General features: G+C 38.9%; 2 protein-coding genes across 4 annotated transcripts; one reads left to right on the top strand and one right to left on the bottom strand.

Annotated features, from left to right (window-relative positions):
- Positions 1-30: 30 nt before the first annotated feature.
- Positions 31-5,448, bottom strand: LOC126408339 (uncharacterized). Of its 2 annotated transcripts, none has more exons than XM_050073841.1 (4): positions 5,356-5,448; positions 3,904-3,997; positions 3,723-3,813; positions 31-2,548 (listed from the first exon to the last, which is right to left on the bottom strand). In XM_050073841.1, exons 1-4 carry the CDS (start codon positions 5,372-5,374, stop codon positions 1,535-1,537), a joined length of 1,218 nt encoding a protein of 405 aa, XP_049929798.1. In that variant the 5' UTR covers positions 5,375-5,448; the 3' UTR covers positions 31-1,534. The 2 variants fall into 2 exon arrangements, with proteins under 2 accessions (XP_049929798.1, XP_049929799.1); XM_050073842.1 differs by having other exon boundaries at positions 3,723-3,804.
- Positions 5,449-8,516: 3,068 nt separating this feature from the next.
- Positions 8,517-16,282, top strand: kcnj11l (potassium inwardly rectifying channel subfamily J member 11, like). Of its 2 annotated transcripts, XM_050073835.1 has the most exons (6): positions 8,517-8,641; positions 10,309-10,471; positions 11,036-11,275; positions 11,355-11,624; positions 13,665-13,872; positions 14,046-16,282. In XM_050073835.1, exons 2-6 carry the CDS (start codon positions 10,313-10,315, stop codon positions 14,480-14,482), a joined length of 1,314 nt encoding a protein of 437 aa, XP_049929792.1. In that variant the 5' UTR covers positions 8,517-8,641; positions 10,309-10,312; the 3' UTR covers positions 14,483-16,282. The 2 variants fall into 2 exon arrangements, with proteins under 2 accessions (XP_049929792.1, XP_049929793.1); XM_050073836.1 differs by lacking the exon at positions 8,517-8,641 and having other exon boundaries at positions 10,451-10,531.
- Positions 16,283-16,655: the final 373 nt, after the last annotated feature.

The raw sequence follows: 16,655 nt of genomic DNA, 5'->3' as shown, positions 1-16,655 counted from the left end.
TGTAGCAATATCATTTCGATCCACAAATGTAGAGTATCAATTTCTTTTATTATACAAATGATTGATAATGCAAATACAAATTAAACTTTTGATAGAATAATAAACTGCTTTTTCAGTCCACTAGATACAACAATAAAAATTATTGAAATGAGATGAACAGACTGAAAACTTTATCTTATTAGATAAAACAGTTTTCTTTGTCAATGGATTTTTTTTGTTACTTTTACAGTTACACTTTAGTTTGTTTATTGCACTAAAAAATAGAGAGTGGAGATGTGTCATCAGCTGTGCTCTGATGTTTAAAAATGCAGCAAGTTTCTGCCACAGAGGTGACACTTCCATGCCTGGAAAACCCTTAAAAGAGGTACAGATGCATAAATCCAGTTGTAGCTGTGGAAACGAGGTGTCTTGGTTTGCCTACTGTGTCAGCTGACATGTCTCTAATACCTTATTCTCCACCAAATGAGCTCTGGTTCTTGAACTGGTTCCTTTCATGATTATTGGACTCTATGATTTTTTCAACAGTGTGTTTCACAATGCACAATGGAAGTAGCAGCAAAATCACATGTCACATTGATTACTTTTGTTCTGTTATTACAGATATTTGTTTTTACCCAAAAAACAAGTATGGAACAACTATTACTGGGACCACTGCATGTTCTTTTTTTCTCATGATTCCTCACTTGACCTATTGTTGCCTTTTCCATCCTCTCTTTACAACCTGTAGAATAAGACACGCCCACTGAACTCATCACAGTTTGCACCTCAGGTCAAGGGAACCCTGCTATTTTTGGTTCCAGCTAAGAATCAACTTTTCGGGTACCAAACCAATTTGTTTTTGGTCAAAATGCTCCTAACGAATCAAAAATAGGCGCAGGAACTCTAACGAAACCCTTCCATCTTGGTGGGAAAGGGGTAACAGTGAGATCTAGGATTTTAACACCGGTTTTAATTTGGTGACCAAGTGTGTCACTACGTCCTGTCACGATTGTCAACTTTCATGTGTGTTGGATTTAGTGTCATCAAGAGGTGAGGCTGCAGATGCAACCAACTGAACACCCCTTCTCTCACACTCACTTTCCAAGCGTGTATTCGAACCTAAGGTGGCCTCCATGTAACAAAAACACTCGAAAGGTGAGTGTTGGGCTTGTCAGTTCTGGGCTACTGCGGAAACATGGCGGTGCAACATGGAAAGCTCAGTAGACGTAGACCTGCCCCGTGTGGATGTCTCATTCTAAGCTAATGAAAGCACAACGATTCTTTCAGGTGATTTTACACTAAAGAAAATGCACTTATAAATATTAGCTTAAATTTCTGCCCATATATCCCCCAAAGTCCCACACACTGGCTCTTTAAATGGAGGTTTTTACATCAAAGCAGAGGAACACAGAGTCTTTATTAACACATGAAGAGCAGTTGGCAACAGGAACAACCAAGCTGCCAGGAATAGTTGTCAGAGGTCCAAGTCTGTTTATCTGAGGGCCTTTTGAAACATGAACTTTATCTATACAACACAGAACAACACGTCCTCCGCTCACAGTTTCTCAACAAGCCTCTGGAACAAAGAAACCAGTCTCTGTCTGGTCTCCAGCTGGTCTGGATCCAGATCTGCAGTCATCAGCCTCTGGAAGAACTTCGTCTGTAGCACGACTTCCCTCTCTGTCGCCATCTCAGGCCGATGTCCGTTCTTCTCTCTCCTCACCAGCTCTTTCTCTAAATCCTCTCTGGCTCTCTCTAGAAACACTCGGTCCCTCTCTAGAAAAGCTCGGTCTCTGTCTAGAATCGCTCTGTCTCTGTCTAGGCACGCTCGGTCTCGATCCAGATTCACTTGGTCTCTTTCTACAGCTGCTCTGTCTCTTTCCACAGAAGCTCTGTCTCTTTCTAAAGCTGTTCTGTCTCTCTCCAGAGTGGCCATGTCTCTGTTCAGCAGCTCTCTGTCTCTTTCTAAAGCTATCAGCTCTCTGTCAAACTCAGCCTGCTCTCTTTCCAGAGCCTGCCACTCTCTCTGCAGCTCAACCAGCTTGTCGTCCACCTCAGTGGCCGCCTTGGCGGTGTGGCCAGAGGAGGTAGAAGGCTTGTTGAGGTTGGAGGTGCAGTCAGGCAGTAAGGTGGCGTAGAGCACAGCAGTCTGGCTGCTGTTTATCACAGGCTGACTCTCCATCATAGTCAGCTCACACTCAGTGCTTCTCACATGATTTCCGTCTCCTCTGGTTGCAACAACTTTAGCAGGTGATACACTTGTGTTCACTGCCTCAACATTCCCTGACGCTTCGATGACACTGAGCTCCAGTACCTCCTCGATCATACTGTCATCCTCAAGAGGTGCCGAATCATCTCCGCTCAGTCCACAAAAAGTTGCATTTGAGCTGGGAAGAGTGAGCGGAGGCAGAGTGGCCTTGTGATCCTCATCCTCATCCACCAGGCATGGCTTGACTACGGCGGCGGTCCCGGCCAGGTCGCCGCTCAAGGCCTTTTCCATCAGGTGAAACCAGCGCCACGAGCTGGGCCGGGTCACGTTCTCCATGCCCACTGGAGGGTTCTTCAGCGCCTATACAGGAAAAGGACAGCAGAGTTTAAAGGTGTCTTATAGTAGTCTATCAGCAGTATCTATGACTTTACTCAAACTGGAGACGTGTCTCACTGAGATTAAAAATCTTCTACAGTGTGACAACATTAGGGATGTGCGTGATTAACTGACTTGGCACCAGGAATATCAGCTGGTTACACTTAGTATTATTTATTTTATTCTACTTTTTAGAATTTCTTTCAGTCTGCAAATAGAAATAAGAACATCATGTATTAATTTACAAATTCATGAAGATAAAGTCACAGCCTCTCACAGAAAATGGCAGATACAAAACATTACAATAAAGTAATTTAACATAACTTGGACACCTCTGTAGTCGGAAAAAGGTGTAGGCTGAAGCTACAGCTTATAACACCTACCCTTTTAATGGCACATCATATTTAGCAATCAACAACAAAACAAAACAGGCAAACAACACGAAATACAACACACACAAAAGAAAAAAACAACTAACAAAAGGCAACTTACACACTGTAAGTTCCTGTGCCCTGTTCGTCTTCGTCAGTATTTGGCTTCCTACCTCTTGAGCAAAAGCAAATGCCACAGCCCTTTTCTCTGGTCATGTAATACTAATTTTTAAAGTATTAATGTCTTTCTAGACAGCCCAGTTTTATGAAAGGACCTTCTTTCCAGCAGTGAAATACTTCTTTAACTCAAGGTCTGTCCAAAACCAGCAAGTCCATAAGAGACCTCACACAGACTGCAGTTTCAGCCACTTGTGTTGCAGACTTCATTAGGAAGGTTATGGCAATATGGATGTGATGATGTAAAGAAATTAAGCTTGATAATAACAGTAATAAAGCAGATCAACCACTTTAATAAAATGCTGCACACAATTTAGTAGCCATACTAATTTTTTTTTTTAATGTATAATTTTACTGATGCAGTGATATTTACCTTGCCGTTAAGAGTATTTCAGGAAAAAGCTTTAAGATGGGTTGACACTGTGTTAAATTAATGAGTTCTTAAGTCCATCTTACATCATGTTATCAGCCAAGGTGCCAAGAAGAGGACTGTAGCTGTGTCCCAAATCCAGACTCCACACTAAATCTAAGATGGTTTAGAGTCTGAGGCCTGAAGTACTCACACTGAGAGAAACACTGACTGTAAAAATAACAAGAAAAGCTGGACTGACCCTGTACTTTTCTTTCAAGTTGTCCCATTTCTTCTTCAGCTGCCGTGGCGACACCAGGCTACTCTGGATCCCCATCTCTTTCCTTATGGCCCTGCAGGAGAGCAGAGTTCATCATCAGTGATGTGGATCACATGCAGCATCTGAATGTAGTCTGAGAGATCACAGAGGAAACCAGACTGACCTCCAGCCTCTCATGGCAGAGTTCCTCCTGCCAGTAAAGATGGCGTCGTTTGTGGCACGAAGGTGTATCATCAGTGAGATGTCTCTGTCCGTCACTACAGAAACACATTCATCATCAGTGTCATTATTTAAGTTTTCACCACATTTGTTTCTGCTGAAAGAAGCTGCCTCATTTTAAAGAGTCATCTGTTTCCTGCTGAGTTAAACAATAAAACTGTCAGGATAAAACATGTTTTTTTTGAGGACTGTAAAGAAAACCACTGTGTAATCGGACATCACATCTGTGCTGGACTGTGGAGATATCCTGTACTCTCTTGCTGCTCATTCCACCTTTTAACAACTTGATCCAGTTCACTGTACCCTGTGTGCTATTACAGGGGATAAATATTGCACACATCAAAGTAAGAAACAGTAGCAACAGGAAAAGAATTGCTCACTATCGTCTCAGTTTATAAATGTCTCCTACTGAAGCTGTTTCAGTCTTTCACATCTTCTCCAATTTAAAACTACAGTTTATCAGAGCAGATCTCAGGTCTGGCTAACTGATACTGCCACCAGTAAATACTGAACTTAAAAGATATTAAAACTTCAAAGTTAATTGCATGGGGGAAATTTAAACTGTTAATTCTGAATATTTTAGAGATGTGCGGGATTGTTTCTGATGCCGTTGTTGTGTGTCTAATTTCTGTTCTATTTCTTCTGATGTAGCTACTCAACACTGTTATAATCAGTGGTTGAAAGTAACAAACTACATTTGCTAAAGTAATGTACTTAAGTTCGAATTTGAGGTCCTTATACTTTACCTGAGTATCTTCATTTAATCTCAGAGGGAAATATAGTTTTTTATTCCACTACATTTATTTGATAACTATAGTTATTAGTAAGTTTTCACATTAAGTTTTTACACAAGAATCTTCTGCTTCTAAAATATGTAAGATCCAGCCTCACAACCAAATATAAGAATAGCTTCAGCTCAACCACGTGAATAATCACTTACAATGTCAATATAACCACTGTAACGTATGACATCGGACTTAACTCTCCACAAATGTTACATAAGACACTTACAAATGGGTCATTCTGCGAAATGAGCGCTTTACCTTTCAACACTTCAGTACATTTTGTTCACAATACATGTTGAATGCAGGACTTTTCATTGTAATGGAGTGTTATTGCCGGTTGATACTTATACCAACAATAATTACCTGTCTTGAAACCCTCTGATATCTCTGTCACTATCAATTAGGGCTAAATATTTAAGACAGTAAATAACGTGTCTAACGTCAGTTAGCAAGAGACACGTTACCACGAAAACAGTGTTATCATTATGAGCTAACGTTAGCATCTCCATCACAACAACAACGTCACGAATTAAATGTTTTATTAAATGGCTGTGAGTCTGTTCGCAAAAATATCATCTTAAATATCTAAAAAGGTGTTTAAATCACATTACTTTTATATGTGTTCTCCATTTTTCACGCTTTTAGTTCCTCTCACCAACAACTAGACACATCCGGCGGCAACCGGAAGAAGCTTCTTCTTGTGTAAATCAGCGGGAGTCACCGGTGGCGCTCTTCTGCCACCAGCAGGCGGATTTATATACTTTTTTTTTTTTTTTTTTTTTTTTAATTTGGGTAGCGAATATTATTAAATTATTATTAAGTTTCAGTCAATAAAAATACATTTAAAAAAATACAAAAACCAGAAATGAATTATTAAAAAAGTTAAATACTTAATGACACGTGTTTAAACACTGATGCAGATTTAAAGATAACCAGGAGGGAGTCAGATTTAAACAAACTCTTCAGACAGATAAAGTTTTTAAAACCTTTTTAAAACAAAGGATTCAGTAGGTTTAACATAATATTTGAACCCCTTAAACAAAACAAAACAAAAACAATAAAACATATTAATATTCAATGGCATTTATTCAAATAATAAAACATATATGGTGATATTATGGAAAAATAACACAAAGCCAATATTATATTATTTTGTATTATATTACATAAGGGCAGGTGGTGTATTTACAATACCTCAAACCTTAGATAACATTGAACTTATTATAACTTTATGTTGTTCCGTTCCCAAAGCTTAAAAAGTTGTTTCTGTTTCACTGCCGCACAACAGCAGACAAAATATAATAAATATCATAAATAAAGTGATTGATCGATAATACACTAAAATCTTTAAGGGATACAGGAACTTTTTATTAAAACAATTTTAATCCCAAAAGCCCTCACATTTTCGTGAGTGTTGGCAATAAAAAGAGGATAACTTAAGGGACTTTTGGTACACTCTTTCTTATTAGTAACTGTGTAATCATCGCAAAAAATATTTTAAAAATCCACTCACTAAAAAACCTCCATGAATTAAATAAATATCACAGTAAGAGTTTTTCATTGAATAATTAACATTGATATATTTCAGTGTTTACAGGAAGTGAACGCACCTCTGTCGCCCTCTATGGGCAGCAGGAAGCCTCTGCAGCGTGAACCTGCTCAGCATCCTGCAGCACGAGCAGCTGTCAGGATCAATGTTGTTACGTAACACCGGAAGTGAGTCAAATATTTCAAAATCAAAGTCTTTTAAAGTTGACAAAACTCCCTGGAAACTAGTAACCCTTAAAAAAAAGATGTGAAGTATGGAAATCATATTTTTAGATGTCACATAATGTCTCTGGTTGTCAATTATTTATTTTTTTATATTTGTTTTGAATTATAGCTGAAATAGTTGATCAGCTGAATGAAATTAGTCATCACCTACTTTGATGATCAGTTTACTTTATAAATTATTTTTATGGTAAAACTGTCAGACAGTCCTCACTGTTTCGCTATTGTCTCTGGTTTTCTACTTTTTCAGATTTATATTGAACGTTTTTGGTTTTAAACAATTTGACAGACATGGTTTTCCAGACAAAATAGTTCATCAATCAATTAATTAAGAAGATAAATATTTGATAATGAAAACAATCATTAGCTGCAGCCTCATATTGCATATTCTGGTATCTTATTAGCCTAGTTTTATTTATTGAAGCTGTGATGTGTCTGTGCTAAAGATCAGATGTAAAATACTTTTTTGTATATTTTAATCTTAACCCCTTTTACTTTTATTTCTTACAATTTTTTCTCTTTTGTGTTCATTAATAAAACATTAACGAAACAGTTGGGTAAACTGCATGTAAGCAGGTACTTAATTAAAAAAGACAAGTATTACCAGAGAAATTGTGCTGTCACAGTGTCAAAGTTGTTTTTTATTTTACTTTTCTTACTGATAAACTCACAGGAATCCAAGCTATTTTATATAACTCTAACTTTATAGTAAATCTGATCAGCCACAACTGAAAACATGAGAGGTTGTGCAGAGCTTTTAATCTGTAACAATGCACCACATTTTATCAATTAATCATACGTTTTGTCTGTAAATTTAAAGTAACTGCAGCTGTTCGATAAATGCAGTGGAGTAAAATGACCTTACATGTAGTGGAGTAGAAGAAGATATTGCGAATATTCAAATAAAGTCAGTCTACTTACTTTATACTGCAGGAAATAAATCAAACTAGTAGCCTATCTATATACTCTAAAACAATTATAGGGTTTGGGGATAATGTTCAAAATAAAGACACTTTTCAGCATGTAAAAAAACCTTTGTTTCAGATTTGAGTGTTTTAGTCAGTTGACAACTTATTTTAAGAAGTTGGTTAAAATTAAAAGCATATTTGACATTTGAGTGGGATGGAATTAAAAGAAATAGGTTAGAAATAGGTTTAGACCACTAAATATCTGCAAAACTTTTGGATAAATATTAAGTTGGTCCTACTAAATAAAGTGTTACTAGGTCAAAGTAAATCATGTTGGTTGTGCTGAACTAACTGAGTTTGTAAGATTATAAAAGACTACAGTTTACTCAATAATGCCAGAGCTGGAAGTCCTTTTTTTTTTTTTTTACCTTATTTTTCTTTTAAGCTGAACCAGTGGGATTTTTTAGAGTGACAGGGCAAATCAAGACATACCAAAATACAGATTATGATACAGGATTTTTTTTTCACTTCAGTTTTTCTATCTTTAATCAAGCTTAAAGGGACTTCTGCAAAAAAACAAAACCTGACACTTGTCTTTCGTTTAAAGAAACAGTGTTAGTATTTTACAGAGCCACTGAGCAGATACTAATACTCAAATACTGGCGAATTTTGCTTTTTAAAAACCTAATGATGTAAATACATATGTTGTGCTACATAAATATTGTAAATTGATGCATTTAACTACAACTAATTACCAAAAAATCAGAGTTTTGTCCCTCTGTATGGGGTAATTAATTTGCCCACCAAATGACTTCTGGGAACTATCTGAAGTCTACAAGAGTACATGAGTCACGTGACATGAAAGCATTTTGGACCTTTTTTTTTTTGTTATTGACAGAAAAATATACAACAATATTGGCAAGTGACAATCGGTTCAAGTAGGCTCGCAAACAGTCGGAGCACAGAATTGCCAATCATTTTGGACCTCCACTGTCGCAACTCTATTCAAGGGCTCTGGTGTTTTATTTTGAAGGTGATGACCGGAAGCTCCGCCTTGTTTCCGGTAGCTTTACAGCAGGTCCTGCGTTGAGGTTATCTGAAGAACCTGATGGGGAAGTGATGGAGTCCGTGTTGTGTCTCACGTAGACGTAAATAAATCAGATAAATAAGATACATCAGATTTTGTTGGTGCTCGAGAGAAGCTGCTGTTTGAAACCAGGTAACTTTACCGTGTTTATCACCTGCGTTTACATATATGTTCATCCTGCTGTGCAGGACAGTAAATAAGGTCCTTGTTGATCATTCTGAGTAAATAATATAGATATTAAAATAACAATCTGCTGGTTGTCAGTGCTGTTTAACGTGCATTTATTTTCTTAATGGCTGCTGATGCTAATAATAGTATACCTGATATAATAATATAAGCAAATACATGTCAGCCTTTCAGCTCCTTGATGTGTGTCTGCATAATTTAATAATTCAGTACTATTTTAAATTCCTATAGCTCACTATTACATGCACAAAGGCAATATTTTGTGACTTAATTCCATAAAATAGCCTATTATTATTATGGCTAAAATCAACCCACTGTCTACTGGACTGACATTCATTAAAATAATAATAAATAAATCATATAATCACCCTTTAAATCTGTGGTTCTCCCCCATGAGGACAAATGGTCCACAGAATTTCTAAAAAATAATGGTCTCAAATTTCTCTTCAAGCAGAAGGAATGTCATTAAAATTTTGTTTACAATCAGTTCTTTTATGGTGTAAACCATATAAAATAATGAGAAACTACTTCTCTATAATATTACCTTATATTATCTGTCTTTAACACCAATGACTTGTGACTTCACTTGGATTTTAGCCTTGATTTAACTAAAACTTCAGACTTGGGACTCTGATACAAGACACCAGTTTCTAGTAGCTTTCCATGTAGTCCTATTGATAATGACTATATGTGTACACAGAACATACATGTGCTTCAATATTAAATTGGTATTATGTGCATGCTACTATGAAATGTGTTTATTTAACTGTGTATGATATCGGCTGAAAGTTTTCCTTAAAATACAAACTCTCTTCTTTCTATTAGTCCTTTACATTGTGTATTGAAGATCACATTAATCTGCACTTATCCGTCTATGAATAATTCACTATCATCTGAAAGCAAACAGTGACCCATGGGCTAAATAGGTCCTCCAATAAAGATATGTTGCCATGTGACAAAAGCTGAACATGATCAAACATGATTAAACATAATGTAAATAAAACCTTATCACAATAACTGATCTGTGAACATGATTTCTGCCTTAGTAACGTTGGATTTTTGTCGACAATTGTGGTTGTGTAACAATGATCCCACGCTACTTCACAACATCATCAAAGTCTGCCTTTTGTTATTGCTCTATTTGAGAGACCCCTAGCAGCAGAAATTACATACAGAGCATTTATTAGATGAATATTAGGTTAATAATGTCATTTACTTCTTTACGATTAAGGAAGTTCTATGTCAATTCAAACACAGTTTTAATTCCATGTCTGAAACCTGTTTGACCATGAAGTTATTTTTCACAAACAGTCGAACATAAACAATATGCTCTAACCAAAACCACACTTTAATTCAATCAGAAATGAAGAGGGCTGCTGATGTGTGGATAACCAATCAATTACATTTGTGGTCTTGTGGTACAACACAGAACATACATAACTCTGGTCGCTCATACTTTCTGCACTGATGGGAAAAAAGGACTTAATGTCTCAAATACAATCCTAACATCATTATTATTTAATAGAATAAATTAACAAACCAATTGTATTGAACATGTAGGTTTCAACCACACATACAAACTTAAGTGTTTCTGTGTGTGTTTGTGTGTGCAGCATCATGTTGGCCAGGAAGGGCCTCCTGCCAGACGGTTTCCTGCTGACCCGTCTGGCGGAGGACCAGAACCAGCCGAACCGCAGCCGCTCCAGATCCCAGAGAGCTCGCTTCATCACCAAGACTGGATCCTGCAACGTGGCCCACAAGAACATCAGGGAGCAGGTAGAGGAGAGGGGAGACGTACGAGGAGAAACTTACAAGGGACAACATATGATGTGAAATGTACGATCAGGGGAAACATATCAGGAGAACCATACAAGGGGGGAACTTACAAAGGGCAACATTAAGAGTGGAAACATATGAGGGGAAACATGAGAGCCATACCAGAGGAAACATGAGGAGACACATGAGGGAAAACATAAAAGGAGAAACATGAGGAGAAACAACCGAGGGGAAACGTGCAAAGCCCAAGCTTACAGCCCAGCAAGCTCTCACTGTGGGCTGTGTGCGCTGAACCCAGCCATGTCCCTGCATCTGCACAACATTCCACAAAAGTTTAAGCAAGACGTTTCAATCAACTCGGATCTTCATCAGAATAAAAAACCAAAAACCAATATTCCCCCTTTAACACTGTCCCTCAACACCAGATTACGACAGATCTTGTGATTTGGGCTGAGAGTCTGAACATTTCTGAGTGATTCCCACATATCCTTGAATTTGAAAGATGCCTCTGTGCCAGTTAAGAAATGTACATTTGAGACACTTTCTCTTCTTCGTGTGTTTCAGGGTCGCTTCCTGCAGGATGTTTTCACCACCATGGTGGACCTGAAGTGGCAGCACTCCCTCCTCATCTTCACCTCGGCCTTCCTCTGCTCCTGGATGCTGTTCGCTATGATCTGGTGGCTTGTTGCCTTCGCTCACGGAGACCTGGAGCCCCATGATCCCGATGGCGAGCCGCGCCCCATCCCCTGCGTCACCGCCATCCACTCCTTCACCTCAGCCTTCCTTTTCTCCATTGAGGTCCAGGTGAGAGCTGTTGCTGGTCTGACTGATCCAGGTGCTGTTTTTTGGGGTGATGTTAATGCTGAGGTCCCGTCTGCTGCAGGTGACCATCGGTTTTGGAGGCAGGATGGTGACGGAGGAGTGTCCACTGGCCATCACAGTGTTGATCATCCAGAATATTCTGGGGCTGATCATCAATGCCGTGATGCTCGGCTGCGTGTTCATGAAGACAGCGCAGGCCAACCGCCGAGCAGAGACGCTCATCTTCTCGAGAAACGGCGTCATTGCTCCTCGAAACGGTCGACCGACCTTCATGTTCAGAGTGGGAGACCTGAGGAAGAGTATGATCATCTCTGCCACCATACAGCTGCAGGTGACTCCAAGTCTTGAGACACACTTCAGCTGGGCTTCACTCTTTAGAGTCAGCGTGTCAGAGCAGCCTTTCTTAATGTCCAGTGTTAAAATAAAATACTTAAGTACAGCTGCAGTTTTCCAACCAAGAGCAGCACTTGAAAGTTCAGTTCAGTTCAATTCAATTTTATTTATAAATTCCAATATCACAAATCACAATTTGCCTCAGAGAGCTTTAAAGCATACAATGCCATATGCTGTAAAGCTTCACCTGGAGAATGTTACAGAAAGAGACTCAAAACGACTACAAAGAGACACAACATGTCTACACAAAGATGCCAAACTACCTAAAAAAACAAAAACCACAACACAAGAATGCAAAATGACTATAAAGTCTCATAAAACAGCCCAATGATGCAAAACCATTACAAAGAGACATAAAATGGCAACACAAAACTGTAAAACAACCACAGAGACAAAAACAGCTACACAAACATGCAAAATGACTACAAAGAGACACAAAATGACTACACAAACACGCAAAATGACCATGAAGAGACTCAAAATGACTATGGAAAGATGCAAAATGACTGACAAGAGTCAAAAAAATGGCTACACAAAGATGCAAAATGACTGACAAGAGTCAAAAAATGGCTACACAAAGATGCAAAATGACTACAAAAGGACACAAATTGGCTACATAAAGACGCAAAATGACCGAAGAGAGACACAAATTGACTACACAAAGATGCAGAATGACTACAAAGAGACACACAATGACTACACAACGAAGCAAAATGACCATGAAGAGACTCAAAATGACTATAGAAAGATGCAAAATGACTGACAAGAGTCAAAAAATGGCTACACAAAGATGCAAAATGACTACAAAAGGACACAAAATGGCTACATAAAGACGCAAAATGACCGAAGAGAGACACAAATTGGCTACATAAAGATGCAGAATGACTGCAAAGAGACACAAAATGACTACACAAAGATGCAGAATGACTACAAAGAGACACACAATGACCACAGAAAGATGCAGAATGACTACAAAGAGACACAAAATAACTACACAAAGATGCAGAATGACTACAAAGAGACACAAAATGACTACACAAAGATGCAAAATGACTGAAGAGAGACACAAAATGAATACACAAAGATGCAAAATGACCACGAAGAGACACAAAATGACTACACAAAGATGCAAAATGACTGAAAAGAGACACAAATTGGCTACACAAAGATGCAACATGACCATGAAGAGACACAAAATGACAACAGAAAGATGCAGAATGACTACAAAGAGACACAAAATAACTACACAAAGATGCAGAATGACTACAAAGAGACACAAAATGACTACACAAAGATGCAAAATGACTGAAGAGAGACACAAAATGAATACACAAAGATGCAAAATGACCACGAAGAGACACAAAATGACTACACAAAGATGCAAAATGACTGAAAAGAGACATAAAAAGGCTACACAAAGACACAAAACAACCAGGAAGAGACAAAATGACTACAGAAAGAAGCAAAACGACTAAGAAGGGACACAAAATGGCTACACAAAGATGCAGACAAATGCAAAGGGACACAAAATGGCTACACAAGGATGCAAAATGACCATGAAGAGAGACAAAATGACTACAGAAAGATGCAAAATTACTGAAAAGAGACACAAAATGGCTACACAAAGATGCAAAACAACTACAAGGGACACAAAACAACCCAAAACAGTCACAAAATGATCATAGAGACACAAAACAATGGAGGAAAACAAGACTAGCTGTTTCCCCCTCTCTATGGTCTGAATGCTAAGCTAAGCTAATTCTTTGCCTGTATCTTCATATTTAGCGTCAGACATGAGGATAGTATCAGTCTGAACATTCAACTCTCCGTCAGAGAGCACATAATTATATTTACCCAAAATATAGAATTGTTTGTTTAAAACCCTTGAATGCTGTCAGAACTAAAAACTAAATTTGCCTTTATCAAAAACTCTCCAATCAGAGCAGGAAAGCTACCTACCTACTACCTTTCCCTCCAGGTAATCCGGCGGACGGTGACGGCAGAAGGCGAGGTGATCCCGGTGTGCCAGCTGGACATCCAGGTGGAGAACCCTCTGAGGAGTAACGGCATCTTCCTGGTTTCCCCTCTGATCATCAGCCACACCATGGAGAGAGGAAGTCCTCTGTACGAGCTCTCCGCCCAGTCGCTGGCCTCTGAAGACCTGGAGATCATTGTAATCCTGGAAGGTCAGGAATCACCTGGATCCTGTTAAGATTAAATTAGACTTACTTTTTTTTTACCTTAATGTGTTGTCAAAGAAAAACATCAGCTCTCATTTTGAGTGTTTGTGTTTTTTAAATTAAAACACTTAGAATGTGAATCTCGGACCGCACCATCATGAGCGTCTCTCTTCTTTTAGGTGTGGTGGAGACAACAGGGATCACCATGCAGGCCCGGACCTCCTACACTCCTGAGGAGATCCTGTGGGGGAGGCGCTTTGTCTCCATCATCACAGAAGAGGACGGACGCTACTGCGTTGACTACTCAAAATTCGGCAACACGGTCCCCGTCAGGATGGCGTCCCTCAGCGCCAAGGAGCTGGACCAGACCAGGGGCGTCCAGGAGGGCAGCTCCGACCCCGTCAACCCACAGGGCTGGGGGCTGGTGCGAGCCGGCAGAGGGGGCTTCCGTAGAGGAGGACGCACCTGCGACAGCGCCGCCGCCCCTCAGCCCTGGTACACCCAATCAGAGAAGCCAGAGAAAGAGGTGGAGCAGAGAGGGGAGAAGAAGAAGGTGCAGCTGGAGGTGATTGGACGACAGATAGAAGAGGACGCACTGGGAGAGATGAGCGACTGAGAACCAGTAAACTGACAGCGTGCCAGCAACAAAAACACATGGTGGGTTTAGGCAACAAAAACATTTGGTTGGGTTTAGGCAACAAAAGTACGTGGTTCTGTTTAGGCAACAAAAACAAGTGGTTCTGTTTATGCAACAAAAACATGTGGTTGGGTTTAGGCAACAAAAACAAGTGGTTATGTTTATGCAACAAAAACGTGGTTGAGTTTAGGCAACAAAAACAAGTGGTTATGTTTATGCAACAAAAACGTGGTTGGGTTTAGGCAACAAAAACGTGGTTAGGTTTAGGCAACAAAAACGTGGTTGAGTTTAGGCAACAAAAACACGTGGTTAGGTTTTGGAGAAAAGAACACGTGGTTGGGTTTAGGCAACAAAAGTTTGTGGTTAGGTTTAGGATACAAAAAAACTTGGTTAGGTTTAGGCCCGTCCACCACCCCTCCCGCCTGCTCCCGACTTTCCCTACCTTAACTTTCGTCTTTGTCCCACCACATAGCCCCCTGATGCCGCCAGGCGCCATTAAACTATAACGGCAACTGGCCGCATATCATGCCAACATTAAAGGACGCATTTTTTTGTTGGTTTCTGACACCACAAGTCACTGCCTAAGTGCTGGATTTAGACGACTTTGGGGTGAGACCGGGCTCTATATTCTGTGTCTTCAGCCCCATTCAGACCGGACTTATGTCCCCAAATGTACCTTTCCTTTCAAGTGTTCCCACAACATTTACTACTGAGTAAAGTGAGACACCAGCAGCACACTGCTAACTCTCAGTGAGAGGACCAACTGGATGTCACACCCTCGGCACACTCACAAGGTGCAATGAGATTCAGAACGAGGTGGAAATTGCACAACACATGCCACTTTAGAAGGTCACTGCCTATTCAGCTCAACTCAGAATGTTTTTCCAAGGATGGAAAATGTATTTATTTTTGTTCCTGGAGCAATTTTACTGTTTGTTTTGATGTTTTCAAGCTGTGATCTGATCCTCCATTTTCTTTGTATATTTCATTGTTTGGACTAAACAGTAAAAACAGCAACATCACATCACATACACCCCAATGTTTATATATTATATATATTATATTGTATATGTCACATTAAAAACGCATGTGTTTATATATTTTATGTACTGTAATAATCTTTATTTATAAAGCACTTTTAAAAACAGAGTTACAGAGTTATGTTTTAGATAGATTTCAAGATTTTTCTGATTTCTTTTAAGGCTCTTCATGGTCTCTCTCCGAGCTGTATCTCTGACCTCTACGCCAGGACGTACTTTGAGGTCCTCAGGCAGAGGTCTTTTGTATGTTTCAGAGGTTGCTGAAAACTAAAGGGGACAGAACGTTTGCTGTCAGGGCCCCGAGGCTCTGAACAATCTGCCCGAGGAAATCAAACTTCTATCAGAGAGCCTTTCCTGATTTTACTTGAGTTTTAAGTTAATTTAGACTGTCTTTCATTTTTTCAGCTTTTATATACTTAAGCGTTTTCATCAGGTCTTTTAAAAGGTGTTGTTTTCATGTCTTGCCTGTTTTATTTATTGACATATAAAGCAGTTTGTAACTCTGCTTTGTAAAGTGCTTTATAAATAAAGATCATTATTATTATTATTGTAAGTCATGTAAAGCCTGGTATAAGATAGTATGTTTTAAAGCCATATTAAGGCCTGTACTGGTTTTAAATCCTGTAGCTTGTGATATTCATTGTGACACTTCTGATATTGTTTTTTTTAGTTTAAATATGAGGAAAATACTACTTAAATTTATTAAATGTCTCTCTGTGTATTTATCATGTTAAATAAATCTATTTTTTGTATTCGTCTCATGATGTGTTTGCTGTCTTATGGTAATATTTAAAATGTTCAGTCTATTGAAATAAGCAGGAGAAGAGTCTGAGTCCAGTAATCCCTAATATTTGAATTTTTTTTTTTTTATAATATTTATCATGTTATGATAAACTAAAATGTACTTTCATGAATAAGATTCTGCCAAACTAATGAAAAATGAAGATCAGTCTAACATGTTATATTTAGTTTGATGGGAATGACTGTTGAAACTACAACTCCTGCCTCGTGGTTGTATGCCTTCATGAACCCATCAAAAAGTCTGACACATGCCCACCCACCCCCAAGTTATGGCCAAAAAATGTTTTGTGAGGTCACAGTGACCAATCAGT

Source organism: Epinephelus moara, chromosome 20, assembly GCF_006386435.1.
Source record: "Epinephelus moara isolate mb chromosome 20, YSFRI_EMoa_1.0, whole genome shotgun sequence".
Taxonomy (NCBI): domain Eukaryota; kingdom Metazoa; phylum Chordata; class Actinopteri; order Perciformes; family Serranidae; genus Epinephelus; species Epinephelus moara.
The sequence above is the reverse complement of the archived record's forward strand: the minus strand, read 5'-3'. Positions and strand labels throughout refer to the sequence as shown.

Coding starts and splice junctions, on each gene's coding strand:
- LOC126408339 (XM_050073841.1), bottom strand. Junction 3,814..3,903: donor TCTGCCATGAGAGGCTGGAG/GTCAGTCTGGTT, acceptor GCTCTCCTGCAG/GGCCATAAGGAAAGAGATGG. Junction 2,549..3,722: donor ACTTGAAAGAAAAGTACAGG/GTCAGTCCAGCT, acceptor TTTCCTGTATAG/GCGCTGAAGAACCCTCCAGT.
- kcnj11l (XM_050073835.1), top strand. CDS start 10,313: ATGTTGGCCAGGAAGGGCCTCCTGCCAGACGGTTTCCTGCTGACCCGT. Junction 11,276..11,354: donor TTTTCTCCATTGAGGTCCAG/GTGAGAGCTGTT, acceptor CGTCTGCTGCAG/GTGACCATCGGTTTTGGAGG. Junction 11,625..13,664: donor CTGCCACCATACAGCTGCAG/GTGACTCCAAGT, acceptor CTTTCCCTCCAG/GTAATCCGGCGGACGGTGAC.